Source organism: Vespa mandarinia, chromosome 20 (genome assembly GCF_050613455.1).
Source record: "Vespa mandarinia isolate Hongniang chromosome 20, ASM5061345v1, whole genome shotgun sequence".
Lineage (NCBI taxonomy): Eukaryota > Metazoa > Arthropoda > Insecta > Hymenoptera > Vespidae > Vespa > Vespa mandarinia.
This window is the reverse complement of record NC_140829.1, coordinates 265,020-292,892: the sequence shown is the minus strand read 5'-3', so window position 1 is coordinate 292,892 and position 27,873 is coordinate 265,020. Positions and strand designations below refer to the sequence as shown.

The following is a 27,873-nucleotide window of genomic DNA, read 5'->3' as shown; positions in this document are numbered from 1 at the left end:
TATAGCCTGGAACTGTATAATATCGTTCGCAAAGTTTTACAACTCGGTCTATCATAAAAAGTGATCGAGTCTATGCACCATACTTATTTGCGGAAGGATCAATGATATGACGAAACTCTGCTTTTACGGATACTTATGCAAGATAAAGAATAATCGTAAAAGTTAAATCGTATTAAAATTATTAGAAGTAATAGAATAGAAACCCGAGCGAAATCGACGTTGGTTATTAAGAAGGATTGGAAATTGTTCTCGCAGAAATAATTCTCTCCGGGAGAGAACATTTTCCACGATGAAGAATCTTTGATGCATCCGTCTATCTCACATTTCATCGTCCTATCTCGGATGCGACTGTTTCGAGGACAATAGAATCACGCGAGCTCATATTCTCTCTCTCTCTCTCTCTCTCTCTCTCTCTCTCTCTTTGTCGATAATTACTAATTCTCGATATTAAGTCGAAGTTAACATTTTTCTTTAGAAAGAAAGGAAATATTCGCGCGCGAGAATAATCTCAACGAGGCATCAAAGTTGGCCATTGTCGAGGGACACATTCCATGGAAGCTTGTGCGCGTGTGTGTTTTTACGAGTTGAAAATTCCATAATACCGATTCCTGGTAGTACGAAGGTGGGGAAGAGGCTATATAATCGAACCTGGAAACTAGGTCGCGACCGTTCGATCGACATCGAGTCGTCTCTTTAACCTCGGCTCGGTGTTTACGCTTGTCCCTTATCTCTTTTCTTTTTTCCGGATTTTCCACTCGTTTCTCAAGAAACGGTACCTACTTGCATTCGCATGAATCTTTCATCGATCTCGCCTATGACGAGTAGGTATCCTTATAAGAGACGAGACTAATTAATCTAGAAGAGCGCTTCGAAGAAGAAGATGCGCTTTTTCCGATGCGGTTAATCGGATCAATAGATTGATCGATATCTCTTTATCTCTCTCTCTCTCTCTTGACGCCTTGCCTTTAATCTAGAAATATCCGCGTCATCGTCGTTACAAAATCCTCTTGGATTTCTCAGCAGACGCGTTCACGCCTGGTGCAATTATCCTTTCGATTATTATTCGATGTTGGAAGGTGAGATGTAATTTGTGCTCTCATGCATTCAAACGTATTTACTCTTGGAGTAATTTTCATCGATCTTGTCCGGATCTAGTCCAGTCGGAAAAACGACGCTAAGCCAAATAGAAAATAGGGAGAGAGAGAGAGAGAGAGAGAGAGAGAGGATACGAAGGAGATAAGAGAAGAGTAAAGTGGCAATCTCGAAAGGCATTTCTTCGACTTTACGAGTCAATTATCTTAACGTTGGCTTGGCTCGGAAGACCGTAACAGGCCGATCGATCGGCGTTGAACGATGCACTCATCGAAAGTGTTGCCACGCTAACTGGAAATAATAAGGCTTAGGAACGCTACAGCAATGAGAACGAAGTCCACGACAACGGCAGAGGCGGAACGTTTCTTTTTTTTTTTTTTTCTCTTTTTTTTTCGTCAGGGAACGCGACGCGACGACGCTTTAAATTCGATAAGCGCATTAAATTCGAGCTAATATCTTTTTACTTTTCGATCGATGAGAATCGACGTTTATTGGCTTAAAAAAGAAATTTTTCTAGATTTAACGATCGAGTAACGTAAAGATCTACCAACGAACCAATAATCTTTCTTATTTTTTCTTATTCTATTAAAGTGCGCAAATTCTTTGCTTTTTCTTCATAGATAGAAATTAGCCGGAGAACATACAAAGTCGATACTAACAGACATATTATATCGATACGATGTAATTGGAATGAGTCGTCGCAATAGTTTCGTGTCATCGTGACTGAATTCACTTTGTGAACAATGGGCGAAATAATTCGTGCGAAATGAGACTAACGGAGGAAGTAGTCGCCAGTGGGTAGTAATCGTATACCGTGAATACATGACGTGATTCTCATCTATTTGTTCGATACGAACCGAACCAACCGTTTCTTTACCAACGTAAAACGGATTCTCATTAAATGCATCAATAATAGTAATGCGAGCAGTTACCATTTTTTTGCAGTGTCAGGACAATTTTCCAAGAGATCATCCTATATTCGTTTCTTTTCAACATCGAAATTTTCTTTTCTTTTCTTTTCGGTTTCTTCTTCTTCCTCTGCACTTGTGAACTAGTTAATCGGTACGATGCTTGCAAACTTCTCCGGTGCAGTTTCGAAGCGGATAGTCGTTCGAGGTCAAACGGTCGCTCGGCCAATCGTCGTCGCCCTCGGGATTTAGGTCGACCTATGCCTGCGGCGAAACTCGTGTTGCTTCGCCTTTAGGCTCGATTAGACACTTGAAAAGGAAGGAGGAAAAGGATGATCCTCCAGGAATCCTTTCGCGGGAACCAATGGAAACGGAGATTCTCTTGCGTCGATTATGAAACCGACAACGATTCTCTTCCCGAGAAGAGAAAGTCTAACCCATTGTCCTACGTGAAATCGATGCATTTTTCCGAGCGCTATTTCTAACACTCGTAATCTTTATTCAATTATTTCTATCATCCGATTCAAAATTAATCCTATCTAATATCGAAGTAGATGATATCAAAGCGCAAGCTATTTCGAACAAATCGAAATAGAAAATTTAATGATCTAGCTCGATCTACGAATCGATCAAGTTCCTTTCGTCGGAAAAGTAGAATCGCCGTTCCTATTCCTTGAGATATCTTTACGCCCGAGCGTAATTGCGTCACGACGAATGCCCTCTCGAAGGAAGGAGTTCTCCCGTTGATCGTAAATCTTGGAAAGCATTTCAGTCGCACGTATAACGGACACCAAGCTTCGGTGTATACGCTTCGGCATTCGGTGAGATTCACGATAGAAAATCTTACCACTATCGCGCTTCGAGATACATTTTATCGCGAATTCAAAGCGGACGCTCCCTGAAAGGTATACGAAAGAGAAACATCTTTCCTTCTTACGTAAAACGGACATTAGACGTACACCTTCCGATAACATGCGATGCGCCGTTCGTCATTGTTGGCTTTTATCACGTGCCGATTCACTCTTTCTCTCTCTCTCTCTCTCTCTCTCTCTCTCTCTTCGGTCAAACGGAGAATGAATATCGCGAAGAATTTATGATCGACGAATATCGTGCGATTTCGTATTCAATATTATATATATATATATATATATATATATATACATACACGTTTGAAAAATTCTATCATTAATGATTAATTATATACGAACATGTACGAAAGTTTCTTCAAGAAGTTTTTCTGTTTTTTTAATTCGATGCGACGCGTCGTAATTATAATAGTTCTTTTTTCGTAAATGAAAGTTGGCTCTCGTTCTCGGACGATGAAGCATAGATTCTATGAGAAGGCGTTCTTTAATTCGTCGAAAGTTTCGCGAGACATTAGCGACGCGTGTACGTATAATTTATTATATGCACATAATACATATGTACCTAGGTATAACAGCAGCGGTTGGCTTTCAATCGAGCTCGCTCTTTCGTAAGAAACACCTGCGAATCATTATCCCTCACCTACCTTGGCTTTCCCCTGACATAAGGCAATTCGATTTGCGGCACGCGAAAAAAAAACAGCTACTACGTTCTCCTCTCTCGTCATGAATGGAGGATCGTTGTGATTGACGTTGATTCGTAGGCGGGATCGATATTAATACTTTCACAATTCTACGATCGTCGAGGAGTTATTGAAAAACTTTCGATTTCATTCGAGAATCTCATTATCCCAGTACAACGTGTATATCGACTAAATCATTCGATGACGTCATTTCAAACGCTTTTCAAATCTCCCGCGCTTAGATGTTTACATCATATATGCGTGTATATGTATATGTATTTGTTTCAGTCGTCTTTTGCGATTATACGGCAACAGGAAGGTCGCTACAATTTCTCGAAGAGTACATCGCGAAGGAGGTCCTGCCGTATTTGGGCGACACTCGAGCATCAACGTCCATCTGCAGTCTACAATCCTCTCTCTTCAGGTAATTAATAGACTGACCGTTCCCAGTGTCCTTCCAACCGCTCTCCTCCACCCCCCCCCTCCCCCGCCCGACCCCTTCACCTCGCCCCCATACATACACTCTCACTCTTTCTTTTTTCCGTTCTACCAAGCACCGAACGATCGCGATAACGATCGAGGCCGAAAGAACGCTTATATGCATTCTTAAACGCGAACGTGTGCATCGCCCGCGGCCACCTGCTAGAGTCAGCGATACGATTATACACCTGGTTCTCAATTCTGCGAATGGTTTTCGCTTAAAGGTCCCTATAACTCGGATTGCGTTCTTACGAAAGCGAACGTGATCTTATCGTACGAAATATTCTCCTTACGCGATCGCGAGAAACGATTTGTCATTTCAAAACGTTTATATCTATCGACCTTTCAACGTGGGCGTTTGTTACACGCTCGAAATACGATGGACAAATATGACAAATTTCTTGAGTACGATGCGTTTATTTCTTGATTACGTCGGCAAAAAGAAAAAAATGTAGAAAAAAGTAACGAAAATTAAGTGCAAAGTTTCTCGCGTTTATCTCTCTCTCTCTCTCTCTCTCTCTCTCTCTCTCTCTCTCTCTCTCTCCATTTTTCACAACTCGTTCCTAATCTGCCGTGATTATATATTATGTCGGCATATTATACGCGTAAAGTTGATTCGCTCAGATTGGCGTTAACGTGCCATAGATCAATATTCAGTCTGCACTATCAAACGCTCGCTACCTCTCCAAAGTGGCAAACTTTGGACGAGAGGTAATGGCATGGCAACGAGTATACGATACGATCAACGTTATTTCGTTACGTTATCGAATTATCGTTAAACTCGTATCAACGAATGTTTTCCAGGCACGAAACAAGAGACATCGTTAGGCATGCCGTTGGTGCTGATGACCAGGATGCGGTTTTATTCACGGGTCAAGGTTCGGCCGGTGCCCTTCGCACACTTCTGCGACATCTCGATCTCTCAAAATCCACCGTAGTTTTCGTGGGCCCGTTCGAGTACCACGACAATCTACAGCCGTGGCGTGAATATGGTGTCAAGGTAAGGCAGAATAAAACTTGGATATTGAAAATCATGACCGTTCGATCGTTTCCTTTTTCTTTTTTTTCTTATTTTTTTTTTGTTTTTTATTTCTTTTTCTTTTCCTTTCGTATCCTTTCTCTTAACGTTTTTCGACCCGAAAAAGATTCTGGCCTAGCTATATGTTTTTACCTAACACCTAACAGATAGTACGAGTGTCCGAAACCCGAGAGGGTTTCTTGGATTTGAACGAACTTGAACGAGGTCTGGCCAAGATGCGTGCAGAAGGCATCGCGCAAATGATCGGATGCTTCAGTGCGGCCAGTTGTATAACAGGGGTTTTGGCGGATGACGTTGCTACGACCCTTCTTCTACATCAGTATGGTGCCCTCAGTATCTGGGATTATACCACTGCAGGTAAGAAAAGTGATTCAGTATTACGAACGAGCGATTGATTTTCATAGAGCGTTTGTTTCTCTCCCTTTTCTCCCTCCTTTCTAAAGTCATCGATCAACGTCGTTGTGCATTTCAGCGCCATACACTCAGATCGACATGAATCCACATCTACCGGGTATGAGCGAATCCACGGCGCACAAGGATGCAATTTTCTTCGCTGGGCACAAATTCGTAGGGGGCGTCCAATCCCCTGGGGTACTCGTCAGTAAAAAATTTCTACTAATGGTCGAAATAAGAGCAGAAGATATGAGAGACAGTCACCGATACCTGACCAATCCCGAGCTTCGCGACGAAAGTGGAACCGCCGGAGTCGTGGAAAGTATTCGCTGTGGATTGGCGATTCAATTGAAGGAGAACGTGACGCCACGGGCTATCGTCAATCGTCAAGACAAAATTTCTAGGTGAACTTTCATACCGTACGTCAATAGCGAGCTTTCCGAGCTTAATAAAAGAAAAATTCTCTTTATTATTATTTTCTGTACAGGCAAGTGCTGGCCCACGTACGCACAATTCCAGAACTGATTTTACTCGGTAGTGCATCGCAAAATGTTAAAAGGCTACCCATCTTCTCGTTTATGGTCCGACACCCACGTGGCACGTTTCTCCATCACAATTTCGTGTGCGCCGTATTAAACGACGTTTTCGGCATACAGGCAAGAAGTGGGTGCGCTTGCGTTGGTCGATACGCTCACAATTTGATGGGAATAGACGCGGAATTGGCGAAAGAGTACGAAGATATATTAACGCAGAGGTAGGTTAAATATTTTATTATTTCGTCGGTATTATTTCGTCTGGAAATATTAACAAGTGGCGTTTCGTTCTACTTTAAGTCGACGCAACGAAGTTGCAAGCGAGGAGGTTAACAGCGAAGCAATGAGGCCGGGATTCGCTAAGCTTTCCTTCCCTTACTTCATGTCCGAGGCCGAAGTCGCATTCATTTTGGAGGCCTTGAAGATGGTGGCCACCGAGGGATGGAAGCTCTTACCGCAATACGTTTTAAATCCTCAGACCGGGGAGTGGCGACACCACACGAACAGTATATTGAAAGAACGAAAATTGTTGGGAACGATAAGATATACCGACGGGAGAATGAACGCGTCCGAAAGGAGGGCCTCCGGGTCGGGCGCATTTCCGCAAAGCTACGCGGACTGCCTACAAATGGCTCGAAATATTTTCAATCGTGCGCGTAAAATAGCACAGAGATATCCCTTGCAAACCGATCGTATCTTTAACTTCATCTCGGAAGAAACGGAACCATTGCGTTGGTTTATGTTACCGAGCGAGGCGCAAGATTTGCTTCTAGGTAATTCACAAAACGTGAAGCAGGAAGTACCTTTCAATCCTACGTTAGCTTCGCACAGGATCGCGCACACGGCACCGGTTACGAGTACGCACGAGAGTCTCGTTAATAGTTTGACCTCGGCCAACGGCATGAGACGTTTGAACAGCGACATTCCTCGAACCGGAAACATTCCGGTATCGCCAAATTCGCCGCGACATCGAAGTCTTCCGGCGTTGAGTACGATAAAGAGAAACTGCGTGGCTGCGTCGACGACAGAGCTTAGTAAAACGAATCCCATGGAGATCGATGGGATCGATGATAAACAATTGATACGTAACGAGATCGGGAATACGTCGACCGGTCACAAATCCCCGGCCACCTGTCCGAGTTCGCCTATGCCAATACGATTCGCCGTTGGCGAAGCGGTCACTCCCTCGGCCCTATCGTGTATGTCTCACGCGACGGTGGTGGTCAGTCGGCCGCTGAAGGAACAAAGAGATTTGATAGAGGCGAGGGACGGCGGACGTGCAAGGTGCAATTCATTGGGGAGTACAACGGGGACGAATAACAACGTGGCCAACAACCGATCCGGCATGTCGTCCTCGTCCTCGCCCATACCTGTACTTCCGTTGAGCCCTCAAACATTGACGAGCTTGGGTTTCACGCCGCCGCGTTCGGACTTAAACGCCTCGAGACAGAAGCAACGACTTCACTGTAGTTGCAGCAGCCAAACGGAATTGAATTCTCTCGAATTGGACGCGATGAGTAATCTGAGCCATTCCATATCATCTTTCAATTATCACAGCAGCGTCGCCTCCCCGCCCTCCTCGTATTCCTCGGTCGGTGAATACACGGAGAAGCTCATAGGCGGTGGAAGGTCCTCGCCAATATACTCCAATGTCGGGCAAAGATCCGACGACGATTTGAGCGCTTACTTGAAGGAAGTTACGAAGGAGTTAGCGACGGAGATAAAGTCGGAGATTCGCGAGGTGATATCGAAGGTGGACGATGCCCTCTCGGAGACGAACACGTCCGAGAATACGCCGCAGCATCATTCCCGGAATCACAGCGCCATCAGTCAATTGTCCTCGACCGAGGATAGACAGTTCAGGCACGATTCCTTTACGGCCAGCGACATCGCCGAATATCTGATGGAATTTTCGAAGGAAATGGCGAGCGAGGTTAAGTCCGAGATCAGGTGTATGGTGAACGCGGTCGACGGTCTTCACAGGCACTCGCCGGATGCTTCGGCCTCGGACGTATCCTCCAACGGATGCGAATCCCCGGACAGAGGTAGAGTTACCATATCGAACGCTTCCCCTCGGTTATTGAATTCTAGAAAACACGGTACCTCCGAGATAACCGGCAAGATCGGCGAATTGACGCAACAGGAGAGCAAGATGTCCAGCGAGTGTTCCTCCGACGAGACGGTGATATTCGTTATGAAACCGACCGAAACCGAACGGATGATCGCCGCCGCCGGTAATCGTGCCGCCAAAACCGACGACGAGAACGACGTGGACGATGACGTGGACGACGACGATTCCCACGAGCGTAGAGGACCGGAGGACATGGGTGGTGACCCTAGGAAGATCCTACCAAAGATTTATTCGGCCGTGAACTCGGTAAGTTCTCAGGACAGTGGGATCAACCTTTCCTTTCACGAAAGCGACAAGTCGATCGAATCGACGGAATTGAAACGTAGCAGTAGCGCCGAATCGAATTCTACGAACAGTTACGGTCGAAAGTCTAGAACGACGAACTCGATGTCTGGTTTATCCGGTAAATCTTCCTCGAAACAGCTCGTACGTCAGAACGACGATCTCTCGGAGGACGAAGAGTTATCGTCGGACTTGCGAGAGGAGGAGGGCGATCCGGAGGAAGAGGGCTTGAAATTCGAAGGCAAAGACGATACGAGGAACATTCAGCCGCGCATCCAGTGGCACTCGGCACCGAGAAACATTTGGAAACCAACGGTGGAGGCCATACAGGAATTCGACATGATTCGGGACAATGACAGGGTACTCCTGTGTCTCTCGATACTTGGAAAGGATTCGCTGTCTCTCTTGCACACGCTACATCAGTACAGGTTACACGCGAGGTCAAAGGGGATCGATTTCGAGATCGGCGCTGCCACGATCGACACCGGTGGCACGACGTTCGATCGGCTCGAGACTATAAGACATTTCAAGGTTTTAGACGTTCCTTACTTTTACGAGGAGTTTGCGGTCGAGCCGACGATGACGACGACGACGACGACAACGACGACGAAGACGCCGACGCCGACGCCGACGACGACGCCGACGCCGACGCCAACGCCGACACCGACGCCGACGACGACGACGACGACGACGACTATTACTACGACGACAGGTACAGAAAGTCAAGCCGAGGAATCGCTTTCCAACGAAGCCTGCAGCTTTTGCAATAGATCCATCAGAGCACAATTGTATGCGATCGCGAAACGTCACGGTTATAACGTATTGGCACTCGGGCAACACTTGGACGATCTGACCGAGAGCTTTCTATCCTCCGTCTTTCACGATGGCCAACTAAAGACCATGAAGGCACATTATTATATTCGTCGACAAGATCTTCGTGTCATCAGACCGTTCGTCTACGTCAGCGAGAAGGCTTTGAGACAATTTTCACGAGGCAAACGATTTGTCTCGCACGAATCAAAAACGGCTGAACTTTCGGAGGTGAGTTTCTTTTTTCGTTGAACCGATCAATCGTTGGAATTTATTGAACTGATCAATCGTTAATTCGATCCGATCCTCTTCCAGAAACAGAAACACAGCAAAGATATATTGGTCCAACAGGAACGAGCTTATCCACGTATATATTGGTCCATACGTACGGCCCTTCGACCGTTAATAATATCACACGGACAATTGCCAGACTTCGACGTGACTTGCAGCAACATTTCCGGTAATATGACCAATAGCCCGAGCAGTAGCAGCGGGGTCAGTAGCATCAGCAGCGCTAGTAGCAGCAACGCCGCCTCGACCGGCATCAACGGCGGTGGCGGCGGCGGTAATAATCAACAAAAGAGGTATCGAAGGACGAAAACGAATTCAGTTTCCTCGTCGTCGGCCGTCCATCATTTGTCCTCCCAACGACTCGACGACAACGACGAGACCGACGAGGAGCCGGTCCTTTGAGGAGGACCGTCCGCGAGATGGGATCCAAAGCGGCGTCCTTCAGTCTCATCTTCGCGTGCACGTCGACGAGTACTCCCGCCGTCTACGTCAGCTCTTCTCGCACGAAGAAGACGACAACGTTTTGCTGCTATGACCACCGCGGCTATTGTCGTTGCAAATGAATCGGAGTCGTTCGAGCGTTGAACGAGAAAGGAAAATGGAAGAACGGAAACGAAATAAAATCTAAAAACGACGACGACGACGACGGCGACGACGACGACGACGACGACGACGACGACGACGACGACGACGACGACGACGACGACGACGACGACGACGACGACGACGACGACGACGACGACGACGACGACGACGGCGACGACGACGACGACGACGACGACGACGACGACAACGACGACGCGCATACTTTCACTTTGGAGTTCGCTTCGAAACTTTATGTGATATAATACGAGCGACGACGAGATCATCGAATACTTTCTCTTTTTCTTCTGCCGAACGCATTCGGTTTCTTTTTCTAATAAATGTATGTTTATGTATTATGCGCGCAAACTTGGAGGATCTACAAAGAGAGCATGGCAGTTACAAAGCATGCGAGGATCTAAAAAGAAGAAAGACAGCTCTTGATCGATAATTACTATCGATTTGTTCTAAACGTCGTCTTTTCGTAGATCGACTCACGAAAACACGAACGATATAACGAGTGTTTTTGATATCCATAGGAGTTGTCTATAGGAAATCTACTGATGTGACTAATCGCATTTGTCATGCGATGAACGGTTGTCGGACTGCTTAGCGCACTTGTTGGCGCCTATAATGTCGTTAGAAAGAATTTCGAAGTGGATTTTGACGTTAGGATTCTTCATCGATTAGTAGATAAAATGCAGGAAAATGGAAAAGCGTCGAGATATACGGTAAGCATTTGTCTTACCGTGAAACGAATCTCGAGTATCGTTTCGAATACTCTAAGACGATTTTTTTCGTGCGGTCAAGAAAATTGTCGGCCTTAATATGTTCGAACGTTTTACGAGAGATACACTCGCGTATAATTATCAAATCGAGAGATAATTTTACGACGCTTTCCAGATTCCATTTATTTCGATAGTCCACGGCGCACGGCATTGCATGCACGCATAAACGCTTATGCAAAAAGAGGAGAATGACGAAGAAAATGAAAGATTAGCGAACGCTGTTTAAACGAATCAACCGAAAATCTTATCTTTCTCGAGTGATAATTATCGTAACTGGATTATCTGACTCAACTCTTAATGGACATTATCATTAATTCATGCTCCTTCATATCTGTAATCTACATTAGACCGACATTAGTAGTTGCGAACGAACATTTTGCGCGGTGAAAGGCGTGAACGAAGAGAGAAGAAAAAAGAAGAGAGAAAAAAAAAAGGAAAAGAAAGCAAAGCGATAGACGATACGCGACCGATCCAAGTAAAAATAGTCGTTCGAGCGATAAACGTTTCGTCGCAAGGAAGAATTTCAAACGATGCAGAAGAAAATTTCAAGTTGATTTTTTCCATCACGAAGCTTCTTCGCGTATTTTGCAAAGCGCGAAGATGAAACACGTAAAAAAGAAATGGAAAGATGGAATCGTGCGCATCGAAAGATCCTGTGTACAAGAAACGATTTGCAATTTTGAAAAATCTTTCGTCGTTCGACTTTTTCATTGAAAAGAATACGTGCACTTTCTATACATGTACTTAGTTGTAAATACGGTACAGATGTAAGGAAAAAAAAAAGAAAGAAAAAAACCGATCGTTCGGAGGAATTCTTACTTCTTGACGACAAACGTAATATATTCGTCCGGATATCAAACGAGAGAGTTAATATCGATCTGACCGGTTTAAAATTTAGAGAGATCAAGTGGTCGCGTATCGATGAATCGATTTAAATCGTTTTAATCGGCCATAAGAGGGAATGCTCGATCGAGCCGATCGGCCACGTTTAATTAACGTAAAAACTTTCCTTATTTTTCTTTTTTTTTTTTTTCCTTTGTTCAGGGCCGTATACAGAAGCATATGTAAAAGAAAAACGGCGATAACATTGATTTCTTCTCGTCTATTCGTTGATTCTTTTTCCCTCTTTTACTTCAATTTTTGTCTCATAACGCGAGAAAAATCCGACAGCATTTTTCCGTCCTGCATCTTGTCAAAATAATGGAAGGACGATCGTTGCTGCGTAGAAGAGAATCGTATCTTCGTTTATGACGAATCTCTTACGTTACGTAAAAAGTCCTTTACAAAGTCGCTGCGATCGAAAGAATATTCTACGAATAGTCGAAAAGTAAAACCGGGAAATCGTCATAACTCTTCTTTTACGTATGATCAAATGTTCCATACGGCTATTGTATGTTCGCTGTTGTTAGAACTCGTAAGTCTCGCATTATAGCTCGCATGTAAAACGCACGCAACGTAAAAGAAAAAAAAAAAAAAAAGAAAAAAAAGAAAAAAAAAGAAATAAGTCGTCCATCTGTCGTACGTCCTTCGTGCCGCGTGGATTTTTTCAAGGGTTCGTTTTGTCTCTACGCCGCGAAAAAGACAATTGGACAATTGGACGAACGAAAGGAGGGATTGGGAGAGCTTAAAGCTATAAAGGAGGGAAAAAAGAGGTAGAACGAAAGAAAGAGAGAAAGAGTGGGAGAGAGTGAAAGAAGGAAATCTTGATCTATAAAATCCTTACGAATAGATATTATTATATTTTCCGAGAATTGCGAGAGGTCATTGTTACTGTAAAGATATGTAAGTTTATTTATCGCTAATAAAAACGAATGTTTAAAGAAAATACGCTAGGTTTGATCTCGATAAAGTTATTATTTTAAGAGAGAGAGAGAGAGAGAGAGAGAGAGAGAGAGAGAGAGAGAGAGAGAGAGAGAGAGGGAGAGAAAGGTAGGTGAGCAAAAATGTCTTAACAAGATTTTCCTTATTAATTTATTAGTTCTTTAAGTAATTTTAAATAGCATGCGAGTTTTATTATCGGTGTAATATTATTATATCGTTCGAGACACGTCGTACGAGGCTCGATGCATTACAAAGCAGTCCAGATAAATTTGAGAATGAATTTGAATTCGTGCTTTATCTTCGAAATTCGTCTCTTGATTGGATGAGACAGTCGATATCGCAAAAGAGAGAATCGCCATTGCTTATAACAGATTAAAGATCATTGACTTAATCATTGCAATTAGCAGTAACCACTTTATATTTATTTATTTATTCATTCATTTATTTATTTATATTTTATTAATATAATGATTTTAGTTAGAGTGCAAGATCGAAGAATTTGTTTGCTTAACCATTGAAAACTGATTTACCAAATATTTCTCGTCGATCAACGATCATTTCTTTCGTTCCCGACGATCGATTGGTTCCCCGGGCGAATTGGAATCGGATTACATCGATCGACTTATCTACTTAAAAAGATTGGAATTATCTTTATTTGAAGACAATTTGAAAAGAGATGCTATGACCAAGCACAAAAGTCGCTTACTTATCGGCATCCCACGACGAGATTTCGAGGAACGGACTATTCGCGTATCTTATTTCACGTCGATCAATCTCGAAATAGAAACTCCAAGAGTGGTGTGTGCTGGAGAAAAGACATTAACCTAGAGCTTACGACCTATTACATATACGACACGATCACCGTCAAGAATAAAATGCTTTTTGGTGCGATGAAAGAGTTAAAGAAACCACTTTGAGTTTCTATTCGAAATACTTACATGCGTGCATGCATATCGATGCCAAGAACTTTCTTATTTTTTATATTATTAATTAATATTTTCTCTCGTTCGCACCAACAAAGAAAGCGTATTGAATCACATAGAAGAATTCTCTCTTCCTTTTATCGTTGATAGTGCTAGTCAATGAATAGTGCTATCCATCGAATTGAAAAGAAACATTGCAGCGACATTCAAAATCATTGATGGCCGCTACTTTCTACCGTGCTAAATTTCACAAGAAAAAGTAATCGTTCGACGATCGATATTCTGTTTTGTTAATTGGATAAAGTTAAATTGCCCATAGTATTTTTAATTACAACAGTGCGAAGGAGAGAGAAAGAGAGAGAGAGAGAGAGAGACAGATATACGGAAAAAAAGATAAAAGACGAATCGTTGTGAAAACGATTCCTTTCGACGATCGACGATCCTCAATCTTGGTGCGATTTCTTCGATCGAAAAGACTCGCTATGTTGGAGACTGCGATTCCTCTTCTTCCTCATCTTCCTCGTCCTCATCTATACCAGGCTCACCGAGCGCATGAACGAACTCTAAAAGAGATAAATTTGTATAAAATTTATTTTACATTGTTCATTTATATTTTTTACATTTTACATTCGTAATTAATACTGTAACTTTCACATCGTGCAATTTTCTTTCGTAAATACAAAATAAAATTAGTTTTGTAGTGGGCTCAAATCGATACAAATAATAATGACTAAATCGCAGGTTCAAAAGGATCGCGTCATCGCGTAATCGAATTGATTCTTCTTCTAGCCTAAATAGCGGTCGGATTAATTCCCGGTTCGATGCTAATCCCAAGATTATACCTTGATCAACGCTTAAGAAGAAGGTTTAGCCTGAGAAATCCGTAATCGACGAAATCTATAAATACCTATATATATATATATATATATATATATATATATATATATATATATATATGTACACATGTATACTTTTCCTTTGTTCGAAAATAAGAATGAAAAAGAAAAAGGAACGACAGAGGTAGAAAGCGTTAATCAAGATTTTACCTCGAGTTTCCTTTCAACGAGAGACGTTTTACGCGGCCTAAACATTGAATCCCAAGTGCAAATAACATTCGAAGCGATTTAACAATTTCGTTCAGCTCCGTCGTCGATAAAATGTTTTGTTTCTTTTTAGCACCCTTCGCCGTATACCGTTTGTATTCATGGAAATATCGTGCTACCTCTTTTTTAGAGTATATTGGATCGTGAAGAGTATTCACGATAGGGTCCCATTCGAAGAAAAAGAAATCAAGAAATCGAGCTCTTTATACATATAGCCTCCTTTTCCTTCTCTCTTTTATTTTTTTGTGTGAGTGCATGCAAAATGAACGTACCGTTGCGATATTGGAAAGATAAGTTAGCGAAGAAGAGAATAGGAATTTACCATAGAAATCTATACGGCCGTCTCCGTCAACGTCTACCTCCTTGATCATATCCTCGACTGAAACCAAATGACGTTTGATTAGTCCATTTTTCATTTTCTTCATTTCAAAGTCAAGTTAACTCGCTTAAAAGAGACATAGAGAGAGAGAGAGAGAGAGAGAGAGAGACGTTCAGTCATAAAAAGTTCCTAATAATGAACATGCGTTTTGTCGGTAGCACGATATCGCGCCGATTAATCGTCGTAATTGGAAAGTGATGTGACAATGCCGGGTGAAAGATATAATATAGCACCGAACACAATGCCATTTGGTGGGCAGAGCAAAAATCATATTTCACTAATTAAAATTGTCGGCCCGTCATACTCAGCTTACGCTAATTCATCCGCGATAAACTGATTCGCGTAATGTTACACATATAAAGTTGTTAAATGGTAGCCTTTAATCACCAAACTTTTTCATCTTTTATCGTTAAGCTCATTACAATCTCATATTGTATTTTCTCCTCGATAACGTTTAAAAACAAAACAATCCAATTTCTTTAATTTTTATTAAAAATATATGTCGTTGTATCATTGTTGTCGCTACATCAAATTTCCAATCGTTCGCTAGTTTGACAAATCTAATCAGTTACGTGTTTGGAGGTTGCAAAACTTTGTCGTTCTTGGCAACCTTGTTCAACTTTTGATTCGTATTCGATGAAGAACTAGAGTCACGTTGTCTGCATCACGATTGCCGGAGTCAAACGAATAATTTGCAGTAGTATATCGATAAAAAAAAATTATATAGGTATAGCTTTGCATTTCAATGGATAGGATTATAACCAAGGTGACATCTAATTAGTGAATATCATCCTCTTAATTAATAGGTTTACGCGAAATGTCAATAATTTCAATGAATCCTATCATTGATACTTTTTTAATGACGACGCCAACTGACGTCAGTCATGGGAAAGCTATAAGTACTACGACTCTTGAGAATCGTATGTTCTTTTTTTTTTTTTTTATCGTACTTTAAATGCATCCAAGAGAGATAGAGAAAATTATTTTTCAACGCGGAGAACTTTTTCGAGATAATCTTAATACGATTAATCGACTTCGCCAAGGACTTTGTTAGAGTATTTTCTCGTGCCTCCTCGACGACAGCATCATTGAATTTAATCCAATTGTTTCAAAATCGATTTGACGTGTCGTAAATTCGATCGAGAGCGAAAAATCATTATGACAATAAGATTCAAATTAGAATTTTTATCTGAAAGTTTTGTAAATCAGTTGAGAACTTTTTGATTCGTTAGTTAATAGATAATGGAAGTGATATCATTAATTCTCGGTATAATTCGAAGTATTAATAACATTGAATATTTAAGAGATAAAAATATACGTTACTTGTCGTATTTGAATAACGAAAAATCTTCTCGTTTAGATTATTCATAGGATCGAACTTTCCAAAGGGGAAAACGCGTTAAGATTCTCGAAATATCGAACTCGGAGAGAAGTTGGGAATACTATATACGAAGAGAATATCTCTGAGAGATACTTCTCCAGTTGACGAAAGCTACACTTTAAGGAAGGACACTGCAAGTACGTTTATCATCTCGATATTCCTTGGAGATTTCATTTTTTTTTTCTTTGCTTTCAAATACGTATGAAAAAAATTCTATCGTTGACCTTTCTTTAATGATCGATAAATCGACCATAGCTATCTTTCCATCGATCTTTAACTTATCGATTTTGACAGTTTTATAGTCAAATAAAAAAAGGAACGAATATAAATCCTACATGATTTTTCGTATAATATAGCTATAATAATATAACTATTTCCTAGTCATAACGAGATAAATTAAAATTTTTGAAGATTCGCGAAACTGAAAAGTCTATTTATAAGACACTTTTTTTTACTTTTACAATTACTGATTTTTTTTACATTATAATAAGCCGAATGAAAGAGAGAGTGAGAGAGGATGGGGGAAAAGAAAGAGAACAGCTTCTATTAAAAAATCTCCTTCACCATAAATCCTTTTAAACTTTTTTAACTTGTACTTTCTTCTATTCGCGATTCTTCAGAAAATGAACGCTGTACCGAAGAATTTCCATCTTGCGAGAACGATCTCCCGTTCTTCGTTATTGTTAAATTTGCTAGCGAAGCTCTTCCTGTACGTAGCAAAAGAGGATGCTTTCAAAGAGCAACATTGACAGAATTTTCTTTCTCTCTCTCTCTCTCTCTCTCTCTCTCTGCACTTTCTTCTGTTTCAAAGTAGTACATTTACCAGCTGACGAAGTCTTCCTATGATATCAGGAATATTTTTCCAAAGAAAAGTTAAAGACATAACTAAAGGAAATAGCAGAAAAATATATATCGTTAAAACTTCAAAATAAACAATACTCGTCTATTATTAATTCGCAACAATGTAGAACCTTTGTTCCACAAAGTATTAACACGAGCGGGATGTTTGTTCACGTTATTCGACATCGTTATTCTTGATTTATTGAAGTCCATTTTGGCACGTATGCAAATACTCGAACTTTGAATATCTACGAATGAACCACGATTGATCCATTCCATGCTGGATACCTGGTTAGATACACAGTGAAACGTAGATACTCTTCAAAAAGATGAATATTATGCACCGATGCTTTATAGGCTCTAATTACTTTGCGAAATTAACGCGTTATTTCTCTCTCTCTCTCTCTCTCTCTCTCTCATTGTCCTCAGATTTTTTATGCAGCGAAACAATAAGACACTTTGATGATAGAGACGGATATTAAATTACTTACTTTCTTCTTCCGACAAGTTTTCGCCTAAACATTGTAGAACGACTCTTAGATCGGACGCGGTGATGTAACCACGATTACGCTTGTCGAAGACCTGAAATAAGAAAAGCCTTTGATTAGCAAATTTCATAAACGCGTCTCTGTCTAAATTTTTTTTTTTATTTGTAAAATAAAAACAAAACAATTCATTGCATTCATAAAAATATTCTGTTGCAAAAAAAAAATTTGACCGTCCCCTCAAATAGAAATAAATTAGAATTTTAACAAACGACCTAGGTGTGATATTTTATCCCCGTAAAGAACGAGCTTAAAAGTCATACTAATAAATTATATAATTTGTAATGTATAAATTATAAATAATTTTGGAGGACACGTACTTGCTATAAGACGATTAATGAAAACTAAATACGTAAAAGCTAACGTATGTACGCGTTTTAATTTTACAGACGATTCATAAAACTTGAATGCTACGTTTCATCAGCTTTAATGATGGAACATGGGAACAAAAGGAAATACGTTTTCTATTTTTGTATGTATTACGCACTCGCGCGCAACTAACTCACGAAAGTATGCATTTTGAGAATCTTGAACAAAAGTAACGTAGAAAGCTTTTATACGGGGCGCATATAAAGACTACGTTGAAACAAAAGACATCATTTTTTACATTCGTGCGTAGTTTTCGGTACTACTTTTGCCGAATCGACTGCATATATCATACGTATACGTATGTAAACTCAAAGATCATTATAGCGTTCGTGCGTATGAAAATCGACTTATTTTTTTAAATTGCCGAAAGACCGAAAAGAATTCATATTCTTTATATAATAAAACATACAAAGTATAATCTTCGAAAACTTTTTTATTAGTTTTATTTATAAATCCTTTCATAACATATGTCATATAATATGCTTTTTGGAAAAAGTTAAATACGTTATATACCAAACAGTATAACAGCTTCATTCAATGTTAAACTTCAATAGACGTTGAAACAATGTATACAGTATTTACATTATTACAACATTTACACCGCAGATTCAATAGGTTTAATTATTGCGGGTAGAATATACTCGATTCAAAGCTTAAATAAAATTCAACAAAATTTGATTGCTGGCATATCGATTCGACTAAAAGTTCATTTTACCGCAGCATCAATTTATTCGCGACGAAGATGTTTTCACCGGTACAAGCCAAAACTCTGTCAACATACGTAGTGAAACGTCAGCGTGTTTCAAGAATCATTTTCTGAATAACAAACGAAAAAGGATATGACCGGGGGAGGAAAATAACGACGATAGATCGTATATAAATAAAATACTCGATAACTTACGTTTCATATGCAAGAAGAAACATCGGAATGATAAAAAAGAAAGAGAGAGAGAAAGAGAGAGAGAGAGAGAGAGAGAGAGATATTTCGGAAAATAGAATTTTTTAAACGTATTATAGGTATGACAGTAGAACTTTATCTAATTACGTATCCTCATTTAGATTTCCGTTCGAATTCCATGATCGACGATCGAGAGTTTTCTCCCGTCGTAGGAAATGAGAAATATAATTCTGATAAATTATTTGAAAATATAATATATCTCGATTATTCTCGATTTATGTTATCGAGATGGACCGATAAAAATTGTTCTCGTGGATTAAGTCGATCATGAATTAGTATAGTCGTATCACTCGAAAAACAACGGGCCGTCTCCTCGTTTCCTGTTACCGCGTGAACACGATCAATTAAACACCTCGAAATAGTCGAGGGTCTCTCACTAGTACTTTCGTGCGAGCAAGAGTGTACTCCCTGTCCACTGTATAAATAACGTCGACGTTTGACTTCTCTACTACATTTTGCTTGTTATAACTTTGGAGAGATCGAGACTGTTCGAACGTGACAAATATTATGTGGTAAACTGTTTGCCGCTACATAATATATATATATATATATATATATATATGTTTGTATGTATGTATGGACTATGTAACACGTCAAACCAACGAAGTAAAGATATAAAGGAAACTTCATAGAAACGTAGGTATCTCATTCTCTTATGTACCCGCCTGAGGTCTGATCGATACATCGAAACAAGAACCAAGAGAAAAATTTTTACGTTAGATGTAAAAATAGAAAATACAGAGAAACGAAGATAAGTTTTTCGGTATTTTTCATGGCGAGCGGAAACATTTGTCGCACTTCGTGGCTCGAGAGTTCACAATTGATCTAATTAATTACCTCTCATAACAATTGCATTTTAAAAGATTGAAATGACGTTATTTTTACATTACAAAGTTTAACAGCACATAAACAATTCGTACGAATGTCATAAGATATTATTAGAGTATGCAATTGAAAAGAGTGGCTGCGATCAAAGAGTATATAAGAAAACAAATGGTAACGTTACGTAGGATATATCTCGTCGAAGTACTTTCCGCGAGGAAAAGAAATTCCATAGATTTGAATATACGAAAGAATAGTGCATGAAACTGTCGAAGAGTATCAACTGAAAAAGATAAACGAAAGAATAGAAATAAAATGGAAAATACAGAATGTGGGGAATACGTATTTATTTCGAGTCAGCGGTTTATGCCCTTTGCCCTAATCGGCTTCTCTCCTAGATCCTCCTAACTTTCTTCCCTTTTCCTTTAGCGCTCGTTCGTTCCAAAAGCTTATATTTGTTTGCACCTAACATCGTTTTCTCCTTTCTTCTATCCTATCCTTATTTTCAGTTCACCTCTACTCTCTCGGAGTCTTTTTTGTATCATATACCAACGCTAATTTACATCCCGATAATGTTGTACCTATCCGTCCTTAGACAGGAAAGCTATCCGATGAGACAGCATCTCATATTTTCTCGTTTAACCTTCGGACACGTCTAATTCGTCGCTAGTCAACTCGGATTTATTCTCCTCTTGCATTTCTGTATTTCTCTTATAGTTTTTAAAATCTCTGACCTTCGTAACAAGAGAACTTTGTAACAAAATAAAAACGATAGATATCTACTTTGTTTGTATCCATGTATCCAATATTTTTTTTATATATTTTTTCACGAACTCTGAGTATTTTTCCGATCGACTAATGTCAGACCGATTACAAGAGTTTTTCAACACTCGTTTCATGTCGAAAAAGCAATAAATTTCACTATCTACCGACTTTAACGCGAATTTTTCTCTCGTTTTCCTCTAATTCACCTCCCATACCATCCTACCGTCTCTCCATTCGTTTTTTACCTATTTTATCTTCGTCACACTCTTACCTCCCTTTATTTCCCTCATTCACCGTCCCTTTTTCTCTCTTCGTAGGCACAATCCACTACTGGTACGACGACCAGGTCGCGGAGATTAAAATATCGACTTGGTAAGTACAATACGGCTAACCTGACCCCAATGCCATCGCCCGCACGTTTAAACTCTTTAACGTTTAAACTCGAATCATCGACCAAGACAATGTTGAAAATTTCTATAACGTTATCGTAAAACAAAAACTTGATTGAGAACTTTTCGTTCGTACGAACCGACTCCATTTTTAGGACAACTTATATCACAGTTTTCAGAAAGTCGCGAAACTGTAATTGACTTTTATTTTCGGAAATTCAAGTTTCTTTACATCCCACGAATGTATCGAGTCGAATCGTTGCAAAAGTTACGTTCGCGGATTTTAGAGATTATCGTTTTATCCCGTTAAATGAAATTTGAAATTAAAACGGTGCTGTTATAAGCATACCACGTATCAAAAGTGAATTTTTCCATTTTATAGAAAACATAATTACATGATATATGGAAATCACGTAAAGTAATCGTCGTTCGCAATAATGAATGAATCTACTGGGAATAAGCTGATCGTCTTTAAATAAACTACAAGCGATTCAACAGTTTTAAAAGTTCGCCAGAAGAAATTGCAAGGGAAAAAAGGCGTAAAAAATAGAGCAATAAAAGTACTTCCGACTGGCACGATAGTGTAAATGTAGGTAATTACCGCGTTAAAGTAGAAAAGAGGAAAAATAGGGAATGATAAATAGGGAAAAGAAAAAGAGATAATAGAGCTGATGCCTTTGAGCGAATTGCGTATACCACTAGGTATATAAACTACATGGGTATATAAAAATATATATTCAATTTTTCTCTAACACGAATTCTGAAATTTTTCTCTTCTTTAACAAAGTTTAATTTTCCGTATCGTTCGATATCGAGAGAAATAATTTCATTCTATATCCTGTTTTACGAATCGCCGCAATTTTAATTCATTAATTACTGAATTACAATAGTCAGCAAAAAATGTACGCATGAACGAATGAAATTCAGAAAAGCACAGAGAGAGAGAGAGAGAGAGAGAGAGAGAAACGAAGTAGCTTACATGCAGAGTAGATTGGTGTAAAAAGCCGAAAAGAGAGCAACATGAGTATAGAACTATGTTCTCTACTAAAGTTACCAGCATTCGGTCATTAGAATGTATTGTCGCATAATGGTTTAACACATTTTCTATGCTGCACAGGGCTGCACCTGCAGGTGGTACCGACCACTCTTCCACTATTTCCTTTCTCTCGATTCGATGCAGATTTTCGTGAAAGCACGTATGTACCTACACGCACTTAGACGAGCCAACCGACGTAATATATATATATATATATATATATATATATATATATATATCGAGGATTTTCTGATGAATTTTCTGGAATTATTAACGAATAGGAAGAAAAAAAAGTCTTTAGATCGTTGACATGTTCTTTCTAAACCTCATATCGCTGCATTATGATGTGTAAATATGTTTCATTCTCTCTCTTTAGGACATGGGTCTTCTTTTAACAGAAATTTTCATTCGATAGGACAAGATTTAAAAAATGCATATGTGGACAGGAAAAAAAAGGAGAAACGTGACGGCTTAGCCGAACGTAGTCGAGTCCACCGAAGCAACGAACGAACACGAAGATGACGGCACATAGAGAACATATTCTCTCCGTCGAAGGTAAAAATCAAGACGAACGCGAGAAACGATCGTGCGTCGAAGCGGATTATTGGATTCGAGAAAACGAGAAAATCGGATTTTGTTCGTTTCGATTTCAAACGAAAGCAAATATCGTCGATCGTATATGACATGAAATTTTTCCAATCACATCACTCCCTTTTATTCTATCCTCGCAAAATAAACAGACGGCCCAAAATTTTTCAAAGATATTTTTCATAACGATCAAAAATCACTTTTCTTTTGATATTTCGCATATTAATGAATGTTGCAAGTGGATGCATACTCGAGGATAATACGACGTACGAGCTTTACGCTCCGTGCAAATAACCAGACGTCTGTAAATAACGGAAACTCCATTGTGGCACCATTTGTCTATATATATATATGTGCATGTGTGTGTGTTGGTAATTAACAGATTCGGGAGGGCATTAAGGGGCGTTATAATCGAAGTTAGCGAGTTTCACCGTCTACAAGGTTTAACCCTTTCCCATATCACGAATCGTATACATAACGTAGTAGGAGCATTACCAATACTATTTGCACTCTATGCTTCCTCCAATTTAGAGGCCGCTCGCGCGCATGAGATGAAGAAGAAGGTTCCTAAATTCGGTCGGAAAGAGAATTATATCATAATTCTACTTGAGTTCGCGCCTCCAAATAGGTCCTTTTTCCCCGACGGAGCGTTATCTCGTTTCAGTAGAACGCTTGAAAAATTTCCGAACATTTTTCTTCAAGCAAAAAAAAGCTAGTCGCGGAGGAACCTTTATAACCCCTCCTATTGTATTCGCATAATATCGTACTTTATGAGAACTTTGAATTTTTCAAGGATGGATACGGCTACTTTAAAGCGGCTAAAGACATTCTAATTAATACGCGTCTTTGCCGAATATATAACTAGAAAGTAAATCTTGCGTAACCGACGATCTTATTAAAATCCTTCCTAAGAAGCTCATTTTTGCTTCGGAGGAAAAGGCTATGACAAAAATTTTATGGAATAAATTAATTCGCGAAGTTGATGCCTTCGTATAAAGGGGAGGAATATTTTGAAATAATATTTAAGTCGATTCTTATTTCTGCCTGACGATAAAAAGATCATAATAAATAACTTTTCCATATTAAACACGTAGGTATTTAATGTGGAATATGTTGAAAGTAAGCTATTACAACGAAGGAGTATTAAGTAACACGCTTGTATAACTTACGTAACTTTGGTAGGGCGATTTAAGTTTGGTCCTATCGCATATGCATACGAATCGTGCATACGTTTATGTTATATCAAAATGACAAAGGAAAGGATAAGAAAGAAGAGGATAATAAGAAGAGAGAAGAAATTCGTCGAAGATAATAAATCGAAATAAAGTTTCCTGGAAGAAAATTTCCCATTTAATGGAATAACATTATAAACGCTTATAGTTTGTTCTCGTTTCGATATAAATTAAATCAGTTTTAATTAAATTTACATCCCAATGCGTAATCCTCTCTTTAATCTCAAAAGTAGAAAAAGAGTATCAGGAAAGAGTTGATCCTTTCGAGGCGAGTGGCAGCGACTTTAAACGCCTGAAAAAGCCTGGATGGTAGAGTTTTGATCCAAGTTCGATCGCATCTCATATCGCCGCCAAATATTCACCAATGGCAAAACTTGTTCCTCCTCTTTCGGCACGCAACAACATTTTGTCCTCTTCTTATTCGTCCCGATTTGCGCCCTCATCTAGGAACTTTCAACTAGGATCTGAACTAGATTTCGCGATCGTCGTTCCTTTTACGATAAGATAACTCCGAGTCGAACTTTTTTAAGCTCTCAACTTCTATCTCCTTCGTAGCTTCTTTTTCCTCCAGCTTCTTCTCACTTTCTGCATTTCGATAAAGCACCTGCGAAACGTTTTTGGAATAGTTGCAATCTTTCGAATAGAGACAAGACGTAATACTCTTTAAAACTTCCCCTATCGTTCGTAGCTTCCTTTTAACACAACATACTTCTTCTTCTTTAAAATTCTTTTATCTTGGTATTAACCTGCTCTCTCTCTCTCTCTCTCTCTCTCATTAAACGAAATTATCCTCCAACGCATTTAAAACTTCTTAAGTCATTTTTGTGGCATAGTTTACGTTTCAGTATCCAACCGAAATGTATCGGCGCAACTGAATCAACGAAGGAAGCGAATTCCTCGTCGAATTGCTTCGACGTTTTACGTTCGCTGGAATTCACGTTACGACCTTTTTCACTTAAACTAACGAACATCTGTATCCACCTTTCTCACCTATTCCAAAGCGAGAACCAATAGTGCCTGCTAATAAATGAGAAGGAAAAAAAATCGAACATCTTCGACGTATTATTAATATTTTTTTTATAGAAATAAATACTTTATCTGGATAAAGGAACTTCCAAGCATACGCGAGAATATTCAACTGTCGAAAAGTGTCCAATAAAATCTCTCGCGCGTGAATCTGTTCTTTTAATTAGCAGTTCGGTGACACGGCTATTCGCAGGTTCGCGCGTCAGCTTGAATGCAATTTTACGCAGATCGAAAAAGGATGGTTCTCGTCGCGTAGCATGTTCTTTCCTTTCGTTTTTCATATCTACGTCCGTTACAGCCGAGAAAAATCAGATAAATCTCATAGAGTTTACGTTAACGTTATGGAAAGTATACAGCGTTCACGATATTACTCTTACTAACGAGCGGACGAAAATATAATAAAGTAAGCCCGTAATTATCTTTTCAATCTTTTGTACATGGCCAGTGATAAACGCACGAAATAAAGGAGAATTTAATAAAAAAATTTTTTTATCCCAGATGAAAGGACATACGTTCGAAATAAGTGTTAAAAAGTGTCCTTCAATAGATCGAGCAATAAGCCATTGACACGGACGCGTCTATATTCGAGATGGGAAATCGGTGGCTTCCGTGCAAGGCGTGCGATAGAAAGCCGATGAATGATGTGGTTGAAAAACATTCAATGAGCCGTATCGTCGTGCACTTCGCTGAATTTCCGTGTTTCCTTTCGAACGTAAGCGTTGCGTCATCTTATGTGAATCGGACGCGCGAAGAAAAGGAAAGAAAGAACATGGAGAAAATGAGGAAGAAACGGAGAAAAGAGTATCGATTTTCTTTTTCTTTTTATCTTTTTTTCTCGCCTTTACAAACCAGAAACCACCTTCCATTCGTTTACGTATAAAAGAATCAACATTTTATGAAGACTTTACTCCGTGTCATAATCATAATATAGTAGGTACATACGCAAGTACACGTAAATATGACGACGACGTGGATGTGAAAATTTCGAGAGAGAATTCGAAACTCCTAGGAATTACTTGAAATAAAAATGAAAGAGGACTTACGCGAAAAGCATCCCGCAACTCTTGCTCCTCTTGATCCTGATCCGCCAAAGTTCCGGAATTCTCGTCCCCGATGTTGCTGACGATCTCAACGAATTCCTCGAAACTTACGGTCCCGTCGCCTGAAAAAATTCGTCCGAGATATAGCAGATGAATTGAATGAAACGTTCTTTTGAAATGTCTTTTAATAAATTATGCGTAATTCTTTCGAAATAGCTCGTTCTATAGATAAATTGCCGATTCTATAACGAGGAAAAGACATTTTCTCGTTGTAAGAGGAGAAACCTTTTAAAGTTCCTTTTCTTCCCTTCGCTCGCTTCGATCGTCTATACGTACGTAAACAGTTTTTAACCTTTCAAGCGAGAAAAGCAGACACTCGTCTTCCTTTTCGTTTTCCTACCTTTTTATACGTATTTGTTGTACGACACAACGTATTAAAATCGAACGATGTCTCGCAAAAGAACTATTTCTTCTTTTTATTTTGCTTTCTATTTTTCTTATGCATCTGCTTTCTATAATTAAAAACGTTCGCATATATAGCCGAAACGAATATTCGTTTGAAATACTCGTCTGGATTTCATCGTCGATTAAATTCCTCCGCGAAGACGACGAGGAAGATTTATAAGAAATTTCAAAGTATCTACAAAGATATTATATATATTAAGAAAAATAAGTAACGCGAACATAATTCAGCAGCTGTTCGGATGCACGATGAACTGTATTCAAGCGAGATTTAGAAAAGAACGTAACGAGTAGGGCTGCGATTAAAGCGTACAATGGAATTTGAGTTGGTGAAATGCGAGCAACCAAGTCGAAAGGTATTTCGTGCACGTTGCGTTTTAATCCTAAAAACGATTACGATCGTAAATACTTAATCCGGTAGAAGTAGGTACTACCGGTGAAAAGGAATTTTAAAGACTTCTCAAGCTGTTTTATGTTTCCCCATCGGAATCGAAAAGATTCTCGATTCTTTTCTCTTTTCTTCTTTTTCTTTTTTCTTTTTAGTAACAAATTAACTCACATAGATCTTTCACTTTAATTATCGTTGTGGACATTCTCTCTCTCTCTCGATTTTGATTTATGTAAATGAAAGTTTAATTCTTATCGGGAAAAAAAGGGATTTATTTTTATCGAAGTTTGTCAGGAGAAAAGTACCAAAAAGATTAATCAAATTTACGTGATAAGAGTACAGAAAAGAAGACGTAATGTCCTTGCACGTTCGGTGTTGCACGATATTGAAAGATGGCACCAAGTGCTTTCAGATGCGCTTCGAAAGATATCGTAAAAACGAGTCAAATCCTTTAGTCGATGCCTTTATTTATTCCTCAAACTTTTCCTTAGCTCTGTGATCAACAGTGGATTCTAATATTTGAGTCCACTCCGCATAAGCAGGGTCATGATAAAAACGAAGTGCTACGATGGCAAAGACATTTTCGTTTTCCACAAAGCTCCGTGAAAGCGATAACCCGATATGGAGAGTCCATAAATTGTTCGATAAAGTGATTTGGAAAATGGTAGAATGGTTTTTACCTTTAAAGACCTTTGCATTGATGTCAACGTCTTTGATTTTTTTTTTTATTGAGTCATCGCAGTACCAAATATTCAAGGAAAAAAATTTCGATTTCTATACTTTTGTTCATCTTTAAGAAAGCTCGTTTAAATATCAAATAAAATTTTTTCGTTAAAAGCTGCCTCTTCGGCTACACATCTGTCTGTTATTATTATATATATTTATTTTCTTTTTTTTGTTCCTTTCTATTTTCAAAAGAACGTTCTTTGGT

The 27,873-nt window shown here is 39.4% G+C and overlaps 2 protein-coding genes across 8 annotated transcripts in view; one reads left to right on the top strand and one right to left on the bottom strand.

Annotated features, from left to right (window-relative positions):
- Positions 1-12,497, top strand: part of LOC118448306 (uncharacterized) — a 39,964-nt gene extending 27,467 nt beyond the window's left edge. Inside the window, exons 2-8 of the mRNA XM_035881384.2 lie at positions 3,835-3,970; positions 4,831-5,026; positions 5,212-5,422; positions 5,538-5,862; positions 5,946-6,212; positions 6,292-9,445; positions 9,530-12,497. Of these exons, the coding sequence (XP_035737277.2) occupies positions 3,835-3,970; positions 4,831-5,026; positions 5,212-5,422; positions 5,538-5,862; positions 5,946-6,212; positions 6,292-9,445; positions 9,530-9,907 (4,667 nt within the window). The 3' untranslated portion in view covers positions 9,908-12,497. The remainder of the gene's footprint in view (positions 1-3,834; positions 3,971-4,830; positions 5,027-5,211; positions 5,423-5,537; positions 5,863-5,945; positions 6,213-6,291; positions 9,446-9,529) is intronic.
- A 343-nt stretch (positions 12,498-12,840) lies between these two features.
- LOC118448322 (calmodulin, striated muscle) overlaps positions 12,841-27,873 on the bottom strand; it is a 49,826-nt gene continuing 34,793 nt past the window's right edge. For 6 of the 7 annotated variants that reach the window (XM_085662924.1, XM_035881438.2, XM_085662926.1 and 3 more), the window contains 4 exons: positions 26,096-26,214; positions 17,814-17,904; positions 15,045-15,101; positions 12,841-14,182 (listed from right to left, as the gene is read on the bottom strand). In XM_085662924.1, the coding sequence (XP_085519050.1) occupies positions 14,100-14,182; positions 15,045-15,101; positions 17,814-17,904; positions 26,096-26,214 (350 nt within the window). In that variant the 3' untranslated portion in view covers positions 12,841-14,099. The remainder of the gene's footprint in view (positions 14,183-15,044; positions 15,102-17,813; positions 17,905-26,095; positions 26,215-27,873) is intronic. The other variant, XM_085662923.1, reaches the window with a different exon arrangement.